Here is a 24672-nt window from a genome sequence, read left to right on the forward strand (position 1 = left end):
TAAAAAAAAATATTAAAGCGAAGATACAACATTTCCAAACATCAAAAAACGAAATGATCAAATTATCACGAACTACCTTACTGGATTGTTAGGGAATAATAGTCTAAAGCATCCTGTGAAATCGGCGCTCCTGATGGTGTGCCAGCTGACATTTTCAAGAAAAATTTTATTTGTCCAACGCTTGTCGGCCGACCAGCGTTGGAGAAAACTAGCTGATTTTCAAAAACTGCTCCTAATTTTTCATATTTAGTTATTCCGCATTTTCTCTGCAATTGATTACACACCTGTGAAGAGCTACAAGCCTGCCAGACTGATTCTCTGACCTTACAATTCCCAAAAGCCTATACAAATTGCTCCGTTTCATCTAAAGTGGTGTCAGGGAGCCAAACTACAAGAACAAGGTTTTCTTGATTTTTTCTTGATCTACAAGCCCTAAACGTGAAACAAGTCTGTTTAACAATTTTTTCTATAACATTTTAATCCTCCAAAATCCATTTATTTCTGAAAATTGCAGCAAAAGCAAATGTTGTACATTCCCTTTAATGTAGATGCGGATCCCCTTTCTTTGCCCAATACTTTTCCTTTCACTCTTGAAAGATCGTACTTTCGAACTGTAGTTCTTAGGTCAGGTTGCACTTGACACTCGAATCTTCATAGTGTCCGCAGTTATGAGAACCCCATCCATTGTGGCCGCAAGCTCCTAGGCTAGCCTCGCTGCCACTACACGCCATTTCATCCAAGTGTATAGCCCCCGTGCCCTGTCCATAGAAGGCAGAGGACCAGACCTGGGCAGCAGACGGGTAGCCAAGTTCACGGCAGGCTACGTGACCGTCGTCGATATCCCAATTGTCATCGCAGACCGTTCCCCAGGCACCGTTGTAGTAGACCTCCACACGGCCCTCGTTGGGCAGTGGACCGTTCGCCAGACGAATGCTACTACCTGTCAGGATTTAAATTATACTTTATGATCGTCATAAAACGTAAAATTTAATGTTTTTCCCCAGAGCGGGGTTGCTTATACACCATCTGACAAATAGTCAGCCTAAAAATGGTGTGGTCAAGCCCATCACAAGTCTGGTCAAATGAGAATCCCAAGTCCTAACCTCAGGCGCGGTTCTTACCAAACTTTGAATGGGGAGCGCTGATCAAATCCCACAATCATGCACACTATAATCATTACCTCTGTACAAATTCCCCCTCCTCACGAATGGCTACGCCTGTGGCGAACATTTACGTTATTCTTATCAATACAATTTTCAACAGTTTTCAACAGGGGGCCGGGGGAGGGTCCGACACAAAACCAACCCCCCTCTAGATCCGTGCCTGGACGGCTGTGGCGAATATTTTATGAGGGGGGGGGGGGGGCGGAGACCTTTTGCCGGTGACGTCACTTTCTAAAATTCGCTACTGCTACTTCCCTTTTTTTTGGGGGGGGCGGATTTTTTTTGTTGGGGGGGGGCAAAACAAAATATTAGGAGGCTACAGCCCCTTGACCACCCCCCCCCCCCTCCCGTAGAACCGCGCCTGCCTAACATAAGTCACGCAAAATAATTAACTTTGACGAACAATGACAAACAAATAATTTTGTCACAGTTCAGTTGAATAGCTTGTGAATTAATTTGATACTGTCAAGTGAAGGAGTGGACTAAACACTGCTGAAATACACTCCTGGGGGCTTCCCCCCCCCCCCCCCCCCAAGGAAGAGAAAGCCAAATTATTAGAAACTGAAAGGGGAAATCTGTTAGCACTACGTTTGGACTGTGATTATTAATGAGATGTTTTAAAGAAGCCCACACATTAATTAATACAGCCACGTACTTTGATAACACTTCAGGCTGGAATCTTCGCTATGGGTGCAGTCTTCTACACCCCATCCGTTGTGTGGACAACTGTCAAGGCTAGCTTCTGTACCAGCGCAGTTTATACCGTCGATGTGGGTCGGCCCGGATCCGGCACCGTGGGTAGCTGAGCCGTAGAAGTTTGTCGCATACGGGTAGCCCAACTGACGACAGGCGACATTGGCGTCGTTCATGTCCCAATTTTCATCACACACGGTGCCCCAGGCGCCATTATGCCACACCTCCACCCTGCCCTCGTTTGGCGTCGCACCATTCACCAAACGGATCACTGCAAGTAGCAAATAAAACGAACACTGACTTTTTTTTCTCGTTTCATTAATTGTATAGGCAAGAGACCTAATGACGTCACGCTTTGTTTACATGTGCGCTTCCTATGTGGCAGACGGTCCCTACTTCGTCTGGCGTCCCGACTTCGCTCCCATTATTATTATTAGCTGTTCCCAATTTCAATTGGGAACAGCTCTCGTTTTCATTAAAGTTTTTTTTTTCCTTTTTTTTGCGAAAAAAGCCTTTTTTTTTTTTTTTTTGTGGCTTTTCCGCAAAAAAGCGGAAAAGCCGTTTTTTTTTTGTTCTCATTTTTGGCTTTTCCGCATTGTTGCGGAAAAGCCTTTCTTTTTGTTCTGATTTTTTGGCTTTTCCGCATTGTTGCGGAAAAGCCTTTCTTTTTGTTCTGATTTTTTTTCTTTCTTCTTCTTCTTCTTCTTCTTCTTCTTCCTCTTCTTCTTTTTTCCCCAAAACCCCATAGACTTTGTACACGTTTATTCTACACGCCACTTTTGCCCTTAAACTTTGTTGCATATCGTTCAAAGTTTGCATAGACATAGTCCATACAGCATAGATGTGTGCGGACGAGCGACGTCATGATGACGTCATCCTGGGTCACATGACGTCATCATGCATGTGCATATTACAAAGTCCTACATCTATAGAACTGTCAGTCCGATTGGGTTGAAATTCGGTATGTAGGCAGACCGGGATGTGTTATAGACGAAAATTGAGGTGACGTCATCATGACGTCATCGTGTAATTTTATATAGATTTCTGAAGTTTTGGACCTTTAAGCCATATCTCACTAACACAATATGATAAATTCAAAATTCTTTTTGTATTAGGTTCGCTGGGCAATAGATATATGCACAAATTTTGGAAAAATGTGTGACGTCATAATGACGTCAGCAAAAGTGCGATTTTTTGAAACACATATAAGGGAATGTCCGATCGTCTTGAAACTTGGTGGGTGGGTAGATAATAACACTAGTACACACAATCTTGAATGACGTCACGATGACGTCATCGGTCGATTTTTAAAGATTTTTTTAATATTGCCAATTTTATTCTGCTTACAAAATTTAATACTTTTATTAATCCGATTTTTTTCAAACTTGGTACAGACTAGAACCACTATAAAATAATGAGCACTGCCAAGTATTGTTACGATGACGTCATCATTTGACATGTGACGTCATTGTTAAATTGTATATTTTAAGCCCCTATATCTCATGAACAGTACGTCAGATTGGGTTGAAACTTGGTATGGGGGTAAGCCGGGATGTGTTACAAATAAATATTGAGGTGACGTCATCATGACGTCATCGTGTGATTTTATATAGATTTCTGAAGTTTTTGACCTTTAAGCCATATATCACGAACCCAATATGCTAAATTTAAAATTCTTTTTGTATTAGGTTTGTTAGGCAATAGGTATATGTACAAAATTTTGAAAAATGTGTGACGTCATGATGACTTCATCAAACTTGCGCATTTTTGAAACACATATAAGATAATGTCCGATCGTCATGAAACTTGGTGGGTGGGTAGATAATAACACTAGTACATAACAGCTTAAATGACGTCACGATGACGTCATCGGTAGATTTTTTTACGATTTCTTTCAATATTGCCAATTTTATTCTTCTTACAAAGTTTAACACTTTCATTAATCCGATTGTTTTCAAACTTGGTACAGACTAAAACCACAAAAAAATAATGAGCACTGCCAAGTATTGTTACGATGACGTCATCATTAGACACGTGACGTCATTGTTAACTTGTATATTTTAAGCCCCTATAGCTCATGAACAGTACATCCGATTGGGTTGAAACTTGGTATGGGGGTAGGCCGGGATGTGTTACAAATAAATATTGAGGTGACGTCATCATGACGTCATCGTGTGATTTTATATAGATTTCTGAAGTTTTGGACCTTTAAGCCATATATCACGAACCCAATATGTTACATTTAAAATTCTTTTTGTATTATGTTTGTTAGGCAATAGGTATATGTACACAATTTTGAAAAATGTTTGACGTCATGATGACGTCATCAAACATGCGCTTTTTTGAAACACATATAAGATAATTTCCAATCGTCATGAAACTTGGTGGGTGGGTAGATAATAACACTAGTACACAATATCTGCTTACAAAATTTAACACTTTCATTAATCCGATTGTTTTCAAACTTTGTACAGACTAAAACCGTAATAAAATAATGAGCACTGCCGAATATTGTTACAATGACGTATTCATTAGACATGTGACGTCATCGTTTGTATATTTTAAGCCCCTATATCTCATCAACAGTGATTTAGATTGGGTTGAAACTTGGTATGGGGGCAGGCCGGGATGTGTTACAAATAAATATTGAGCTGACGTCATAATGACGTCATCTTGTGATTATATATATATATTTTATATATGACAAATGCAATATGCCAAAATCAAATTTCCATTTGAATGAGGTTTGTTAGACAAAACGTAAATGCGCACAGTTTTGCACAAAATAAAAAAAACATGACCTCAATTTGAAAAAAAAACATAATGCGGAAAAGCCCTATGTTCTGTTGCAAACAGACATAGACCTCTAGTTTTTCTTTCTTCTTCTTCTTCTTCTTCTTTTTGTCGCCTAAATCCCATAGACTTTGTACACGTTTTTTCTCAGTGCCACTTTTGGTATTAATCTTTGTCATACATCATTCAAATTAAGCATAGTCATACTCCTTATAGCAGAGATGTGCCCCGAAGAGTGACGTTATGGTGACGTCATCGACTAATTTATAATAGATTTTTGAATATTTAATTTTTCCCATAGACTTTGTACACAAAAATTAAGAAACAATTGTCGATTTTCAAAGGGCATTTTCGACTGTTTGCGAGTAATTCATTTAGATCACTCTTTGTCCAAGCAAAGACCCTAATTCAAACAACATTGTGTAATGATGACGTCATGATGACGTCATCCGGTGTTTATTTATAGGCAATTCAGTTGTGACACTTTTAATATTTAAAAATGCATAAGAAATCAACCGTACGCGTCTGCAGCATTCTGTTGCCAGCAAGTGGTAGAGTATGTTCAGATCTTTATTTCATTGAGTGTGAGTGAAATCACGTGACCCTTGCTTCCGGTCGAAAAAGGCCAAAACCGGAAGTGGCTTATTTTTTAAAAGCGGTAATAGATATGAACTTGCTTTTAACGGTGTTAGTCACTTGGCTGATAGTATTCTTCAAATCATCTATCGATGACGTCATGCAATCTTCGAGCGCCCTCTAGCGACAGGTTGAATTTTTTTAAAAATGTATTTTGAATAGATGTCTGTGGCGAAGGTTGTTGGAATCGCCTAAATATTAGTGTATATAATGACCTTGACCCACTTAAGACGTGTGCGAAGTTTAAGGCGAATGACGTCATCAGACCGGAAGTTATAATAAAAAGACTCTTTTTCATTCGAACATTCCCGAAAAATCAACCATGGCAGTTTTTATATTAGTTTTTACTTTATTTGTCGATTTAAGGGTAGGTCTAAAACATTTCAAAGTTTCGAGGCGATAAGCGAACTCGGACATGCCCTGCGCACGCTTAAAACTCAGGTTGACAATACCTCTGCTTTAAAACATGCATTGGACGTCCACAATGTACATGTACATGCGCGTACGTTGTACATCGCGTATGTCAGTCCGCCCGCGGCGCACGTATTGCTGAGGTCAAATCCTGTCCACAGTGACCGTTTTAGCCGATTTTCGGCTAACTTTGACAGATTTTATGTTCATGTATAGTCAGGGCGTATTATTGATAAAAAAAATCATAATGCGGAAAAGCCCTATGTTCTGTTGCAAACAGACATAGATCTCTAGTTTTTAGCTGTTTCGGTTACACACCGAAACAGCTCTTGTTTTCGTTAAGATTTTTTTTTTTCTTTTTTTTTTTTCTTTTTTTTGTTAGCTGTTTCGGTGACCCACCGAAACAGCTCTTGTTTTCGTTAAGATTTTTTTAGCTGTTTCGGTGTACACACCGAAACAGCTCTTGTTTTCGTTAAGATTTTTTTAGCTGTTTCGGTGACACACCGAAACAGCTCTTGTTTTCGTTAAGATTTTTTTTCCTTTTTAGCTGTTTCGGTTACAACCGAAACAGCTCTTGTTTTCGTTAAAGTTTTTTTTTTTCTTTTTTTTTTTTTTTTTTTTTTTTTCTCTTTCAGACTCTTCTCCATAGGGTTTGTACACGTTTTTTCTTCTGCAAGGGCACTTTGGCACTTTCTTAAATTGCATAAACCTCAGACTTGACACACACTTAGACCACCATCCACAGATGGTCCTCGAAGAAATTCGTAATCATGACGTCATCAAGTGTCAAGTTACGTAACATTAAAGGTGCATTTTTTGTCCATAGGGTTTGTACACGTTCTTTTCTCCATAGGGTTTGTACACGTTCTTTTCTCCATAGGGTTTGTACACGTTCTTTTCTCCATAGGGTTTGTACACGTTCTTTTCTCCATAGGGTTTGTACACGTTCTTTTCTCCATAGGGTTTGTACACGTTCTTTTCTCCATAGGGTTTGTACACGTTCTCTTCTCCATAGGGTTGATATTGGGATCTGTTATATTTGATAATATAGGTGAAATCATAGTGACTTTATTTGCTGTCAAGTGAGGGCACCCTGACTTTGCATCGTTTCCATTCCCATGGCTCCCATCTTCTTTTCGCTTTTTTCGCTTTGATTTTTTAGTTGGTTATATTCTTGTCAGACCTCGCACACAACTGTGGCACTGTTAAAGTTGTTTGCTGCCCTGTAGTGTTTTAAATGATCTACCTATAATGAAACGTTCGAGATTGTCAGGATTATATTTCGGGGGGCAAAATTACATATAATCTGAGGAATCAATGTGTGCAGTTAAAAGGAGACAGTCATGTGACGAATGCAGGGGGCGGGGATAAAAGGATATCATCAGAGAAGGGCAAAACTGGATACCAAGTGATGATTTGGGCAGTCATATACATGTAGGCTGATAACGTTTTCAAAAAAATCAGAGGTGCTTAGTAAACTACATGTATATAAAGAATACAATATTCACATAGAAGCACCCCCCCCCCATTGCACAACCATGCCCATTGCCTACCATGTGAGAAAAAAATCATCCTTGTTTGCCATTCAAGTGTCAATAGAAATGACTTCACACTATTTTTCATTTGTTTACCAGGTAGTTTGCTTTACATAATCACTCTTAGAATCAGAGACATGTGTCCTGAATTACAAAATCTTACACAAGTCAGATGTAACCCGGACACCAAAATTGGACCCTAAATTTATGGAATCACCCACCTACGCTTTGAACGCGCACCCGTTCCCAAACGCAAAGAGAAGAGGACTGTGCACACATTGAACCACGTGGATTTAGGACGTCTGACATAAATCGACTTCACACACTTGGCACACACGGCAAAAACTTAGAATCCCAACACAAAGGTTCTGGGTTCGATAGCTGCCGATGGCCACGTCAATCTTTTTCATTCAAAGACAGAAAAAAACACCGAAACAGCTCGGTGTTTGTTTACCTACAAACACAACGTCCGTCTAGTTTTTTTTTTCTCCTCTTTCAGTCATTCCCCCATATGTTTTGTACACATTTTCCTTCTACCAGTCCACTTTGGCACTTTGGTAAATCAGATCGACGTTACACTTGGTACACACTTAGACCATCACCCACAGATGGTCCTAGAAGAAATTCGCCATCATGACGTCATCAAGTGTCAGGTTACGTAACATAAAAGGTGCATTTTTACTCCATAGGTTTTGTACACATTTTCCTTCAATCAGTACATTTTGGCACTTTCATAGATCTGATTGACTTCAGACTTGGCAGACACGCATATCACCAACCGCAGATGGTCCTATAAGGTTTTCGTAATGTTGACGTCATCAGGTGTCATGTGAGGGCGCCCTAACTTTGCATTTGTTGCAGCCCTGTAACTATACTTAAGTATGGGTCCGATTGCGTTGAAACTTTGCATGCCCTCACATTGGGGTGTGTTTCGTGTGGCAATATAGGTGACGTCATCACGACGTCATTAGCTGTCATGTGAGGGCGCCCTAACTTTGCATAATTTCCATATCCCCACGAGTATGCATCCGATTTGGTTGAAGCTTTGCATTCACACAAACTTGAATCCGTTATACACCAGAATATAGGTTAAGTCAAGGTGACGTCATCGGTCGTCATGTGAGGGCGCCCTCACATAGCATCATTTGCAGCCCTATATCTTTGTAAGCATGGGTCCCATTGCGTTGAAACTTTGAATGCCCTCATATTGGGAAGTGTTAATGTGAAAATATCGGTGGCGACAGTATCACTTCTGTGGTCGTCATGTGAGGGCGCCCTAACCTTGCATCTTTTAAAGCCCTTTATCTCCGCAACTATTCGTCCGAATCGGTTTAAACTGTGCATGCACTAATAGTCGTCATAATCTCATGTCCTTGTCAAATAATGTAACAGTCGAAACAGCTTGTGTTTGTCCACAAACACATTTCTAGTTTTTCTTTGTTCTTATTTTTTTTCTCCTTTTTCAGACTTTTTCTCCATAGGTTTAGCACACGTTTCTTCTACCAATCCACTTTAGCACTTTTTTAAATCCGATTGATTTTAGACTTGGTACATACTAAGACCACCACCCACAAATGGTCCTAGAAGAAATTCGTGATCGTGACGTCATCAAGTGTCGGGTTACGTCACATTAAAGATGCATTTTTCCCTATATGTTTTGTACACGTTTTAAAACACTCCAGTTTGGCACCTTCGTAAATCCGATCGACTTGAGACTTGATACATACTTAAACCACCACCCACAGTAGGTCCTGGATGAAATTTGTGATCGTAACGTTATTAGTTGTCAGGTAACGTCACATTAAAGATGCATTTTTCCCCATAGGGTTTGTACACGTTTTAAAATACACTCTACTTTGGCACTTTCGTAAATCTGATCGACGTTAGACTTGGTACACACTTAGACCACCACCCACAGATGATCCTTGAAGAAATTTGTGATCGTGACGTCATCAGGTGTCAGGTTACGTCACATTAAAGATGCATTTTTCCCCATAGGGTTTGTACACGTTTAAAAACACTCCACTTTGGCACTTTCGTAAATTTGATCAACTTCAGACGTGGTACATATTTTGACTACCACCCACTGATGGTCCCGTAAGAAATTCGTGATCGTGACGTCATCAGGTGTCTGGTTACGTTACATTAAAAATGCATTTTTCTTCATAGGTTTTGTACACGTTTAAAAACACTCCACTTTGGGCACTTTCGTAAATTTGATCGACTATATACTTGGTACACACCTAGACCACTACCCATAGATGAACCTAGAAGAAATTCGTCATCGTGGCGTCATGAGGTGTCAGGTTACATCACATTACAGATGCATTGTTTCCCTATTGGTTTTGTACACGTTTTTCTTCAAACTGAACATTGGAAGTACAAGTATGATTGCGTTAAAACGTGGTATGCATATTCACCTGGATGTGTTATAGATAGAAATTGAAGTGGCATCATCATTAAATGTCATGTGAAGTCCCTTAAAGGGGCATTTTATTCTTTTATAGGTCTATATCTACAGAACTAAAATGTTCGATTTGGTTGTAACTTGACATGTACATATTATAATGTGCTGTTATAGATGACATTTATAGTGACGTCCCTGATTGTTCATCCCGTGCTCAGAGTATTTCAAATATCCGAAACAGCTTGTGTTTGTCCACAAACACATTTCTAGTTTTTTTCTTGTTTTTTTTTTTTTTTTTTTTTTTTCTCCTTTTTCAGACTTTTTCTCCATAGGTTTAACACACGTTTCTTCTGGCAGTCCACTTTGCCACTTTTATAAATCCGATTGATTTCAGACTTGGTACATACTTAGACCACCACCCACAGATGGTCCTAGAAGAAATTTTGTGATCGTGACGTCATCGGGTGTCAGGTTACGTCACATTAAAGATGCATTTTTCCCCATATGTTTTTTACACGTTTTAAAACACTCCAGTTTAGCATCTTCGTAAATCCGATCGACTTTAAACTTAATTCATACTAAGACCACCACCCACAGATGGTCCTTGAAGAAATTCGTGATCGTGACGTCATCAGGTGTCACGTTACTTCACATTAAAGATGCACATTTTCCCCATACGTTTTGTACACGATTTAAAACGCTCCACTTTGGCACTTTCGTAAATTTGATCGACTTTATACTTAGTACACACTTAGACCACTACCCATAGATGGTCCTAGAAGAAATTCGTCATCGTGGCGTCATGAGGTGTCAGGTTACATCACATTAAAGATGCATTGTTTCCCTATTGGTTTTGTACACGTTTTTCTTCAAACTGAACTTCGGAAGTACAAGTCTGATTGGGTTAAAACGTGGTATGCATATTCACATGGATGTGTTATAGATGGAAGTTGAAGTGACATCATCATCAAATGTCATGTGAAGTCCCTTAAAGGGGCATTTTATTCTTTTATAGGTCTATATCTACAGAACTAAAATGTTCGATTTGGTTGTAACTTGACATGTACATATTATAATGTGCTGTTATATATGACATTTATAGTGACGTCACTGATTGTTCATCCCGTGCTCAGAGTATTTCAAATATCCGAAACAGCTTGTGTTTGTCCACAAACACATTTCTAGTTTTTTCTTTTTTTTCTTCTCCTTTTTCAGACTTTTTCTCCATAGGTTTAACACACGTTTCTTTTGACAGTCCACTTTGCCACTTTTTGAAATCCGATCGATTTCAGACTTGGTACATACTTAGACCACCATCCACAGATGGTCCTAGAAGAAATTCGTGACCGTGACGTCATCAGGTGTCGGGTTACGTCACATTAAAGATGCATTTTTCCCCATATGTTTTGTACACGTTTTAAAACACTCCAGTTTGGCATCTTCGTAAATCCGATCGACTTAAAACTTAATTCATACTTAGACCACCACCAACAGATGGTTCTAGACGAAATTCGTGATCGTGACGTCATCAAGTGTCAGGTTACGTCACATTAAAGATGCATTTTTCCCCATAGGGTTTGTACATGTATTAAAACGCTCCATTTCGGCACTTTCGTAAATCCGATCAACGTTACACTTGGTACACACTTAGACCATTACCCGCAGATGGTCCTTGAAGAAATCCGTGATCGTGACGTCATCAGGTGTTAGGTTACGTTACATTAAAGATGCATTTTTCCCCATATGTTTTGTACACGTTTTAAAACACTCCAGTTTGGCATCTTTGTAAATCCCATCGACTTTAAACTTAATTCATACTTGGACCACCACCCACAGATGGTCCTAGACGAAATTTGTCTTCGTGACGTCATCAAGTGTCAGGTTACGTCACATTAAATATGTATTTTTCCCCATAGGGTTTGTACATGTTTTAAAACGCTCCATTTCGGCACTTTCGTAAATCCGATCGACGTTACACTTGGTACACACTTCGACCATCACCCACAGATGGCCCTTGAAGAAATTCGTGATCGTGACGTCATCAGGTGTCACGTTACTTTACATTAAAGATGCACATTTTCCCCATTGGTTTTGTACACGTTTTAAAACGCTCCACTTTGGCACTTTTGTAAATTTGATCGACTATATACTTGGTACACACATAGATGGTCCTAGAAGAAATTTGTCATCGTGGCGTCATGAGGTGTCAGGTTACATCACATTAAAGATGCATTGTTTACCTATTGGTTTGTACACGTTTTTCTTCAAACCATTTGCAAACTGAACTTCGGAAGTACAAGTCTGATTGGGTTAAAACTTGGTATGCATATTCACATGGATGTGTTATAGATGGAAATAAATTGAAGTGACATCATCATCAAATGTCATGTGAAGTTCCTTTAAGGGGCATTTTATTCTTTTATAAGTCTATATCTACAGAACTAAAATGTTCGATTTGGTTGTAACTTGACATGTACTTATTATAATATTCTCTTATAGATGACAATTATAGTGACGTCACTGATTGTTCATCCCATGCTTAGAGTATTTCAAATATCCGAAACAGCTTGTGTTTGTCCACAAACACATTTCTAGTTTTTCTTAGCTGTTTCGGTGTACACACCGAAACAGCTCTTGTTTTCGTTAAGAATTTTTTTTTTTTTTTTTTTTTTTTCTTTCTTATTTTTCCACTTTTCTCCATAGGTTTTGTACACGTTTTTCTTCTGCCAGTCCACTTTGGCACTTTCGTAAACCCGATCGACATGAGACTTGGTACATACTTAGACCACCACCCTCAGATGTGTCTAGAAGAAATTTGTGATCGTGACGTCATCAGGTGTCGGGTTACGTCACATTAAAGATGCATTTTTCCCCATTTGTTTTGTACACGTTTTAAAACACTCCACTTTGGGCACTGTCGTAAATCTGATGGTCTTCAGACTTAATTCATACTTAGACCACCACCCACAGATGGTCCTAAACGAAATTCATGATTGTGACGTCATCAGGTGTCAGGTTACGTCACATTAAAGATACATTTTTCCCCATTGGGTTTGTACACGTTTTAAAAATCTCCATTTCGGCACTTTCGTAAATCTGATCGACGTTACACTTGATACACACTTACACCACCACCCACAGATGGTTCTTGAAGAAATTCGTGATCGGGACGTCATCAGGTGTCACGTTACTTCACATTAAAGATGCACATTTTCCCCTAGGTTTTGTACACGTTTTAAAACACTCCAGTTTGGCATCTTCGTAAATCTGATCGACTTTAAACTTAATTCATACTTAGACCACCACCCATAGATGGTCCTAGACGAAATTCGTGACCGTGACTTCATCAGATGTCAGATTACGTCACATTAAAGATACATTTTCCCCATAGTGTTAATGTACACATTTTAAAACGCTCCATTTCGGCACTTTCGTACATCCGATCAACGTTACACTTAGTACACACTTAGACCATCACCCACAGATGGTCCTAGAAGAAATTCATGATCGTGACGTAATCAGGTGTCACGTTACTTTACATTAAAGATGCACATTTGCCCCTCTGGTTTTGTACATGTTTTAAAACGCTCCACTTTGGCACTTCCGTAAACTCGATCGATCTTATACTTGGTCCACACTTAGACCACTACTCATAGATGGTCATAGAAGAAAGTCGTCATCGTGACGTCATCAGGTTTCAGGTTACGTTACATTAAAGATGCATTTTCCCCATAGGGTTTGTACACGTTTTAAAACACTCTACTTTGGCACTTTCGTAAATGCGATCCATGTTAGACTTGGAACACACTTACATGTAGACTACCACCCACAGATGGTCTTAGAAGAAAGTCGTCATCGTGGCATCATGAGGTGTCAGGTTACATCACATTAAAGATGCATTGTTTCCTTATTGGTTTTGTACACATTTTTCTTCGAACTGATACACTTTTTCACTTCCATACATGTTTGTCAGATTGACTTTACACTTGTCAGACACTGGTAAGACCAGCAGCCTAAGGTGGTCCCCAGTGAGTTCATAACGATGACGTCATCATGTGTCACGTGACGTGACATTAAATGAGCATTTCTTCAAATCGCTATAACTTCGAAAGTACAAGTCCAATTGGATTAAAACTTGGTATGCACATTCACAGGGATGGTTTATATATGAAAATTGAAGTGACGTCATCATCAAATGTCATATGACGTCCCTTAAAGGGGCATATTATTCTTTTATAGGTCTATATCTACAGAACTATAATGTTCGATTTGGTTCTAACTTGACATGTACATGTATGTATTATAATGTGCTGTTATATAGATGACATTTACAGTGACGTCACTGATTGTTCGTCATGTGCACAGAGTATTTCAAATATCCGAAACAGCTTGGGTTTGTCCACAAACACATTTCTAGTTTCTTCTTCTTCTTCTTCATTTTATTCCACTTAAAATGCCATTGACTTTGTGCACGTCTTTTCTGGCCCCCACTTTTGGCATTAATCTTTATCATACATCATTCAAAGTTAGCATAAGCATAGTCCCTATAGCAAAGATGTGTCCAGAAGCTTGACTTCATGGTGACGTCATCGACTAATTTATTATAGACTTTTGAATATTTAATTTTTCCCATAGACTTTGTACACAGAAATTAAAAAAACATTGTCGATTTTCAAAGGGCATTTTTGACTCTTTGCCAGGAATTCATTTACACCAATCTTTGTCCAAGCAAAGACCCTAATTTAAACAACATTGTGTAATGATGACGTCATGATGACGTCATCCGGTGTTTATTTATAGGCAATTAAATTGTGACACTTTTAATATTAAAAAATGCATAAGAAATCAACCGTACGCGTCCGCAGCATTCTGTTGCCGGCAAGTGGTAGAATAGGTTGAGGTCTTTATTTCATTTATTGTGCGTGAAATCACGTGACCCTTGCTTCCGGTCGAAAAAGGCCAAAACCGGAAGTGGCTTATTATTTAAAAATGGTAATAGATATGAATTTGCTTTTAAAGGTGTTAGTCTTTTGGCTAAAAGTTTTCTTTAAATCATCTACCAATGACGTCATGCAATCTTCGAGCGCCCTCTAGCGACAGGTTGAAAATTAGCAAAAATGTATTTTGAATAGATGTCTGTGGCGAAGTTGCCCTCTGAAAATTGACATTTTTTTTTAAATTTCTGTGTACAAAGTCTATGGGAAAAATTAAATATTCAAAATTCTATAATAAATCACATGATGACGTCAGCATGACGAAAAGTTTCAGCGCACATCTTCAGATGGTGGTCTAAGTGTGTGCCAGGTTTGAAGTCGATCGGATTTGAAAAAAGCCAAAAGTGACTTGTAGAACGAAAACACGTGTTATCCTATGAGAAAAAAGTCTGAAAAACAAAAGAGAAAAAAAAAATAACAGAAACAAGAGCTGTTTCGGTGTGTACACCGAAACAGCTAAAAAAAAAGGAAAACAATTTTTTTAAACGAAAACAAGAGCTGTTCCCAATTGAAATTTGGAACAGCTAACTAGAGATCTATGTCTGTTTGCAACAAAACATAGGGCTTTTCCGCATTATGATTTTTTTAATCAATAATATGCCCTGAATATGCATGAACATAACATCTGTCAAAGTTAGCCGAAAATCGGCTAAAACGGTCACTGTGGACAGGATTTGACCTCGGCAATACGATGTATGTGCGTGTGTACAAGGTCTTTGCTTGGACAAAGAGTGATCTAAATAAATTACTGGCAAAGAGTCGAAAGGCACTTTGAAAATCGACAAATATTTTTAAATTTTTTGATGACGTCATCGTGACGTCACTTCGAACTTTGCATACTAGTATGATTAACTACCTACCCACCAAGTTTCATGACAATTGGACCTTTCCTTATATGAGTTTTGAAAAATCGCATTTTGATGACGTCATGATGACGTCACACATTTTTCAAGTTTTGTGCGAATAGCTATTACATAACAGACCAAATGCAAAAAAGAATTTTGCATTTTGCATGTTGCGTTCGGGAAATATGGCTAAAAGGTCCAAAAAAATAAATATTCATATAAAATCTCAGGATTACGTCATCATGACGTCACCTCATTTTTAATCTATAACACATCCTGGTATAGCCACATACCAAGTTTCAACCCAATCGGATTTACATTTCTGTAGATATAAGACTTCATAATATGAACGTAAATTTTCAAAAATCATTTAAAAAAAATTAGGTGATGACGTCATCGTGACGTCATAGTCTTGGCATAGTTTTTGTATGAGGGTCTTCCTTGGCTGTAACTTTGATGACGATTCCAGATCGCCAAGTTATAAAAATGGTGGCTTGAAAACGTGTACAAAGTCAATGGGTTAAAAACCCAACAGCAGAAAAACTGCACCTTTAAATACGTGATTTGCCTTTAAACTGAAACATTTTTATAAAATATTACTTGCTATTCTAACTCTTGGGAATATTTTCAATCAAATGACAGGCGTAAAAAAATACGATTTCTTTTTCCTTCTCATAGTAATTCTCAGCCGAAGTTCAGAACTACTCAGTAAGATATATCAGTGTTGTATAGGGAAAGACTTGTGGAGAAAGCTGTGTACAAAGTCTATGAGAAAAATTAATTATTCATAAATCCATAATAAATCACTTGATGACGTCACCATGACGTCACTCTTCGGGACACATCTTGGCTATAGGGACTATGCTTATGCACTTTCAATGATATCTGACAAAGATTAATGCCAAAAGTGCTATAATACGTCCCTTTCTATGCGCATGCATGAGCATAAAATCTGTCAAAGTTAGCCGAAAATCGCCTAAAACGGTCACTGTGGACAGGATTTGACCTCAGCAACACGTGCGCTGCAGGCTGACTGACATACGATGTATGTGCCTATGTACAACGTACGTGCATGTACATGTACATTGTGGACGTCCTGTCCTGTGCATGTTTTGAAGCAGAGGTATTGTCAACATGAAGTTTTAAGCGTGCGCCGGGTATGTTCGAGTTCGCTTATCGCCTCGAAACTTTGAAATGTTTTAGACCTACCCTTCAATCGACAATTAAAGTAAAAACAAATATAAAAACTGCCATGGTTGATTTTTCAGGAATTTTCAAATGAAAAAGAGTCTTTTTAGATAAATGGTAATAGATATGAACTTGCTTTCAACGGTGTTAGTCTCTTGGCTGATAGTATTCTTCAAACCATCTACCGATGACGTCATGCAATCTTCGAGCGCCCTCTAGCGACAGGTTGAACATTTTCAAAAAAGGTATTTTGAATAGATGTCTGTGGCGAAGTTTGTCGGAATCGCCTAAATATTGGTGTATATGATGACCTTGACCTACTTAAGACGTGTGCGAAGTTTAAGGTGTATGACGTCATCAGACCGGAAGTTATAATGAAAAGACCCTTTTTCCTTAGAAAATTCCTGAAATCTCAACCATGGCAGTTTTTATATTAGTTTTTACTTTAATTGTCTATTTAAGGGTAGGTCTAAAACAGCAAATAAGCAAATAAGGCAATAAGCAAACTCGGACATGCCCTGTGCACGCTTCAAACTTCAGGTTGACAAAACCTCTGCTTTGAAACATGCACAGGACGTCCATGTACATGCACGTACGTTGTACATATCGTATGTCAGTCAGCCCGCGCACAGCGCACGTGTTGCTTAGGTCATATCCTGTCCACAGTGACCGTTTTAGCCGATTTCCGGCTAACTTTGACAGATTTTATGTTCATGCATAGTCAGGGACGTATTATTGATAAAAACAAATCATAATGCGGAAAAGCCCTATCTTCTGTTGCAAACAGACATAGATCTCTACTTATATGTCTATGGGTCCAACAGATAATCAATATTGGGAACAGCTCTGTGGTTGTTCACAACCACAATTTCTAGTTGTTTTTTTTTCCACTTTTCCCCATAGGTTTTGTACACGTTTTAATTCTACAAGCCACTTTGGCAATTATTTTAAATCCGATCAACTTTAAACTCAGTATAGTTATTAACCATCATCTGAGGATGTATGCCGAAACTTTTCGTCATGCTGACGTTATCACGTGATCTATTATAGAATTTTGAATATTTAATTTTTCCCATAGACTTTGTACACAGAAATTTAAAAAAAAATGTCAATTTTCAGAGGGCATTTTCAACTCTTTGCCAGTAATTCATTTACACCAATCTTTGTCCAAGCAAAGACCCTAATTCAAACAACATTGTGTAATGATGACGTCATGATGACGTCATCCGATGTTTATTTATAGGCAATTAAATTGTGACACTTTTTATATCTAAAAATGTATAAGAAATCAACCGTACGCGTCCGCAGCATTCTGTTGCCGGCAAGTGGTAGAGTAGGTTGAGGTCTTTATTTCATTCAGTGTGCGTGAAATCACGTGACCCTTGCTTCCGGTCGAAAAAGGCCAAAACCGGAAGTGGCTTATTATTTGAAAGTGGTAATAGATATGAACTTGCTTTCAACGGTGTTAGTCTCTTGGCTGAGAGTATTCTTTAAATCATCTACCGATGACGTCATGCAATCTTCGAGCGCCCTCTAGCGACAGGTTGAAAATTTTCAAAAATGTATTTTGAATAGATGTCTGTGGCGAAGTTTGTCGGAATCGCCTAAATATTGGTGTATATGATGACCTTGACCCACTTAAGACGTGTGCGAAGTTTAAGGTGTATGACGTCATCAGACCGGAAGACCCGTTAAAAGGACCTTTCCTTTTTCAAAAATTGCTAACAAATCAATTCGTACAGATATAATTGAATTGCCCAATAAATGATAGCGTAAACATTTGCCTCAACAGTGCCAAGTTTTCAGCTTGTCAAATTGTTCACACAGTTGACGCGGCGTCGGCAAAAAAATACCCTTGCGCAAGTTGCGGCAGAGAAAGTAAAAAATGCCGTCTCAACCAATGCAAGCCGCAAGTGTGTGCGTGTATACATTGACCAGATTCGGCATCGCCCGCTTCCCATACACCACACACGCACGTGGTCGTGAGGGAGCGGACCGACCAAGAGGGTGACCGTTTTAGCCGAATTTCGGCTAAATTTGGCAGAATTTTTCGTACAAACCAAATTTGACAGAAAATTTGACAGAATGGATTTTTTTTGGCAGATTTCTGACAGAATCATCAAAAATGGTTATTTTCACAAGTACATAGCAAATGTGTGTATTGATAGACTCAATTTTTACAGCCTTATAACTATTGAACTATTTGAACGATTGATCTCAAATTTGGTAGGTATACATAAAGGCAAGTGTTATAGATGAAAATTGATATGTCAAGGTCACGTGACCTTCACTTCTGGTTTTACCGGAAGTGGTAATTTTAGCCCCCTATATCATATTTCATGAACTATTTATCTGATTAGGTTGAAACTTCACATTAATACAAAGCTATATTGACAGATAATCATATTGCATTATTATTACTGCGCACTTAATTATTGTCATGTTATGACGTCATGAATAATTAATGAGGCAATACTTACAGTCCTATAACTATAGAATCATTTGACCGATTGATCTCAAACCTGGCAGTTATACAGACTGGGAAGTGTTACAGATAAAAATTGGTATGTCCGGGTCATGTGACCTCTACTTCCGGTGTCACCGGAAGTGTTAATGTAAGACCCAAATTAGCATATATAATGAATTAGAAATTTGATTGGCTTGCCACCTTATATTAGTATTAAGCAACATTAAAGGATAAATATGTAGCATTATTATTAATGGGCAGTTAAATGTTTTCATGTTATGACGTCATGAATATTAAATGAGGCAATCTTTTCAGTCCTATGACTATAGAACCATTGGACCGATTGATCTCAAACCTGGCAGGTATACAGACTGGGAAGTGTTACAGATAAATATTGGTATGTCTGGGTCATGTGACTTCTACTTCCGGTGTTACCGGAACTGTTAATTTAAGACCCTAATTATCATATCTAATGAATTAGAAATTTAATTGGGTTGACACCTTATATTAGTATTAAGCAACATTAAAGGATAAATATGTAGCATTATTATTAATGGACAGTTTAATGTTTTCATGTTATGAAGACATGAATATTTAATGAGGCAATCTTTATAGTCCTTTAACTTTAAAACTATTCGACCGGTTGATCTCAAACTTGGTAAATATATACACAGGGCAGTGTTATCAATGAAAATGTATATGTCAAGGTCATGTGACCATTACTTCCGGTCTTTACTGGAAGAGCAATTATTTAAGATAATAATTTTAATTTTGAAAGTTAGAGATTTTAGAAAATCTTTACATTATTTTCTACTATCTAACAGACAATCAAAAACAAGTTGGGAACAGCTCTGTGGTTGTTCAGTTACAACCAGATCTAGTTATTATTATTATTATTATTATTTATTTAGCCATTCTCACAATATTATAAAGAACAGCAAGGAACAGCAAAAGTACAAGTACTGTGGTCCGAGGACCTGCTGCACCGTTAAAACAAGCTAAAATAGATTTAAAAAAAATTAAAAACCATTAAAAAAGCATATTATTACATAAAAGCAAGTACATCATATATACATATATAAACAAGCACTAAAACGTTCCATAAGAAAGACACTGACAGAAAAAAAACCCAATGAATTTAAACATGAACCCAAAAATTGAGGGAGATTACCGAGATAAAAAAACACAAAATATGACTAAAACGGGGACGGATGATTAAAAGGCAAAAATACAAAACAATGAATGAATTAAAACAAAAAAATATCTTAGGTGACTTAAGCGGGGAAAGATTACGCGGACAAAAATTACCATGATCAAAAGAATGCTGAAGGATGATGACAGAAAAACAAATGACAGAATGAAAGAAAACAACACTGAATTTAGACGTAAAAACCAAAACTTTTACGAAAGAGAAAAAAAACCCGGCTAGAGTTGAGAAAAGTGCTTAAATAAAGACTTATGATGGAAAAAACCAATGAATTAAAACTCACAAAAAACAAAAAAATTTCAGAGAATATAGGAATTATATATTAAAAAAACTGCATATTATATAAAAAAAAAACACATTAAAAAGACTGGAGCGAGGAAGATGACTACAATTCACTCAGAAGAGCAAACAAAATCTTTCAGGCTTCTTAACCAAGAATTCAGCGAAGTTGTCACAAAATCAATACGAAGCTGTTTAGGCAATTCATCCCAGAGTCTAGGAAATGCATGAATGGGAGAGCAGTGTGAACGTTGAGTTCTAGAGACGAGATGTATAAACCTGACGTCATCAGTATGTCTACAGTTAACCTTAATGTGTCTAGAAACTGCCTCACTGATCACCTGGTTATAAAGGGACTTTGCCATAAACGAAATCAATAAATACTTCCTGCGGGATTGCAGTGTTTGCCAGTTAAGTTTTGTTAACCTGTCCTGATACGACATTTCCATCCTTTGCTGCTTCAGGATTATACGCGATGCTCTTCTCTGAACTCGCTCCAAGTCGTCAATTAGGTTTTGAGTGTGAAGGTTCCACACTGGCAGACCGTACTCTAAAAGTGGCAGAACCAGCGACTTGTACAAGCAAAGGAGAGCACGCGTAGAGATACCCCTGGACATACTCGATAATAAGCCTAGCATCTTGTTGGCACGGGATGTAATATAACGGATATGACTAGACCAAGTGAGTTGGCTGTTTAACATAACTCCAAGATACTTGACTTCTTTAACAATTTCAAGAGATACAGAATTCAATTTATATGTTGGCTGAATGGGATTTCGTTTACCGGTAAATCTAACCACTTTGCTCTTAACTGGATTCAATCTCATCTTATTCTCTACACACCACTGAGACATAATGTCCAAGTCCATTTGCAGAAGGTCCTGATCAGAAGTGTCAAATATTGACCGGTAAATTACAGTGTCATCGGCAAACAGTACACACGATGATTTTAGGCAAGGCGGCAAGTCATTGATGAACATGTTAAACAGTAGGGGTCCGAGAACACTTCCTTGTGGCACTCCAGACGATGCTGTTGACCAGACTGAGTAGTGTCCACGGTACACGACCCGCTGTTGGCGTTCACGAATGAAAGACCGGATCCAGAACCACACGTCCTCAGTGACATTGTAGAGAGATGACAGTTTGCAGAGTAAGACACCATGGGGCATGATGTCGAACGCTTTTGAAAAGTCAAGGAAAATTGCGTCAATCACGGGGGGTGATCGTTGATCCAAAATACCAAGCCATTCACCGGTGATATTGAGGAGCTGTGTAACACAGGATTTACCCTTTGTAAATCCGTGCTGCACGGACGACAGAAGACAGTTATTGTCGAGGTGATAACGGATCGCATCAGCTATGATCCTTTCCATCACTTTACTAGCTATCGATGTCAAGGCCACAGGGCGATAATTGGATGTGGTTGATCGATCACCTGACTTGAATACAGGTGAAATGTTCCCAAATTTCCATGAGTCGGGTAGTTTGCATTGATGTAGAGACGTTTGAAAAATGCGCCGAAGAACTGGGGAAATAACACTGGCCGTCTTTCTCAGAAGTGTAGGTGTTAACTCGTCAGGCCCCGGTGACTTTTGCTCGTTCAAGTCGGACAATAATCGATAGACGTCGCATTCGCGTATTTCGATGGTGCCGAGAGATGGTATTGGAAGATCACATTCAGCAGGCTCCAATGGTAATTCGGCAGACGGAGTGAAAACTGACTGAAAATATGTTGCAAACTCCTGAGCAATGTCTGATGGTTTGTTGATGATACGGTCATTATCGATGAGGACGGGAGGAGCAAGGCTGCGTTTACGGCTACGGACGTACGCAAAAAAACGTTTTCTGTTGTCTGGTAGTCCAAACAAACTATTAACATAGTCCCAGTAAGAGTCATTAATTGCTTTCTTGAGTGTGTTGCGGGCCCGTTTGTACTCAGCCCAGTGTGAGATGCAGTTCCGAGTCGAGTGGCTGGCCCGCCTGAACAAACGGTGCTTTTTGTTAATGAGGCGTTTTATGTCCTGTGTAATCCACGGTTTACTTTGTCTTGAGCGTTTTGAAACACGCGGAACTGCGTCCCTCGAAGGTGACGTCACTTTCTAAAATTCGCTACTGCTACTTCCCTTTTTTTGGGGGGGGGGCGGATTGTTTTGTTTGGGGGGGGGGGCAAAACAAAATATTGGGAGGCTACAGCCCCTTGACCACCCCCCCCCCCCCGTAGAACCGCGCCTGCCTAACATAAGTCAAGCAATAATTAACTTTACACTTAACGCCATCCCCAACGGCCCCACACTGGCTTACAGGCGTCCTCGAAATCTACGGGACTTGATTGTTCGAGCTGAAGTCCCATCCTTAGATGCATCCCCTCCCACCCAGCATGGTACTTTCAAGTGCAGTTCCAGATGTGTTGTCTGCCAGATTCATATCCAGGAGTCCGACTCCTTTTCTGGCCACTCTTCTGTCACTACCCACAGAACCATTGGTAACATCACTTGTAACACCTCTAATGTCATATATCTCATTTCTTGCAAGGTCTGTGGAGTGCAGTATGTAGGTGAGACTAAGAATACGCTCAAGAAGCGTTTCTATGCCCACCGGTCAACGGTCAACACCAAGAAACTAGACACCCCTGTTGGTCATCACTTCAACCTGCCTAACCACTCCATTTCTGATATGATTTTGCAGGGCATTGAATCTCTTGGCCATCGCAAGGACTCAGTTCGCCTCAGCAGAGAGAAAGTGTGGATGAATCGTCTTCGAACTATTCAACCACATGGTCTCAACATCCAACTTGGAAATGATTAATCCTTTTCTTCCTCCATTGTCTTCTGTTGCAGATAATCCATCTGGTCTTCCTTGTTTGTGTTTACCCATCTTCCCCCATCTTTCATCCCTTTCCACCTCAATACTGTTCCCCCCCCCCCCCCGCATCATCCCTTCACTCTCACACTCTTTTGTCCGTTCCCACTTCCTGTGACCTTTGATCCTTCCCCTTTCTGGTCCCTCCCCTGTTTACACCAGACCCCTTGTGGTTTGCCATCTCCCTTTGTTTCTTTGTTCTCTCATCCACCCTCCCCTGCATCTTTCCACACCTTTCCCACCTAATCCTCCTTTTGTGTTTCTTCTTTCAGCCCTGCATGTTTGTGTGCACCCCCATGTTAATGTATGTACCTCTGTCATTTCTGGTTTAGCCTCTGAAGAAGAACTTGCTAAGTTCGCAACGTCAGGCCACATTAATTTTTCCCCCAAGGAAGAGAAAGCCAAATTATTAGAAACTGAAAGGGGAAATCTGTAAGCACTACGTTTGGACTGTGATTATTAATGAAATGTTTTAAAGAAGCCCACACCTTCTTGTCATTAATTAATACAGCCACGTACTTGGATAACACTTCAGGCTGGAATCTTCGCTATGGGTGCAGTCTTCTACACCCCATCCGTTGTGTGGACAACTGTCAAGGCTAGCTTCTGTACCAGTGCAGCTTATACCGTCGAGGTAGATCGGCCCGGATCCGGCACCGTGGGTAGCTGAGCTGTAGGCGTTTGTCGCATACGGGTAGCCCAACTGACGACAGGCGACATTGGCGTCGTTCATGTCCCAATTGTCATCACACACGGTGCCCCAGGCGCCATTATGCCACACCTCCACCCTGCCCTCGTTTGGCGTCGCACCATTCACCAAACGGATTGATACTGCAAGTAGCAAATGAAACAAACACTGACTTTTTTTCTCGTTTCATTAATTGTATAGGCCAGAGACATAATGACGTCACGCTTTGTTTACATGTGCGCTTCCTATGTGGCAGACGGTCCCTACTTCGTCTGGCGTCCCGACTTCGCTCCCATAGGAAAGTGCACATGTCAACATTACGTCATTAGGTCTAAGGTGTATTGAGGATATTGTAGTGCATTTGTTAAAGGTGAATTAAAGATCTGTCCAAACAACTTCGATTGTTGAAACGTCTGCCATTTATTAATTTATACCTTTTCATATCTGCTTGTCAACAATAGGCATTAGGCAAATGCATTTTGAATATACCCACCACCAATTACCCAT

General features: G+C 39.3%; 1 protein-coding gene across 1 annotated transcript; it reads right to left on the minus strand.

The window, feature by feature from the left end:
• Positions 1 to 620: 620 nt before the first annotated feature.
• On the minus strand, positions 621 to 24672 carry LOC119744054 (neurotrypsin-like). Its single transcript, XM_038220076.1, has 4 exons — positions 24669 to 24672; positions 23997 to 24308; positions 1819 to 2127; positions 621 to 940 (listed from the first exon to the last, which is right to left on the minus strand). The coding sequence occupies exons 1-4, from the start codon at positions 24670 to 24672 to the stop codon at positions 621 to 623; spliced, it is 945 nt and encodes a 314-aa protein (XP_038076004.1).

Source organism: Patiria miniata, unplaced genomic scaffold, assembly GCF_015706575.1.
Source record: "Patiria miniata isolate m_02_andy unplaced genomic scaffold, ASM1570657v1 HiC_scaffold_12, whole genome shotgun sequence".
In the NCBI taxonomy this organism is placed as follows: domain Eukaryota; kingdom Metazoa; phylum Echinodermata; class Asteroidea; order Valvatida; family Asterinidae; genus Patiria; species Patiria miniata.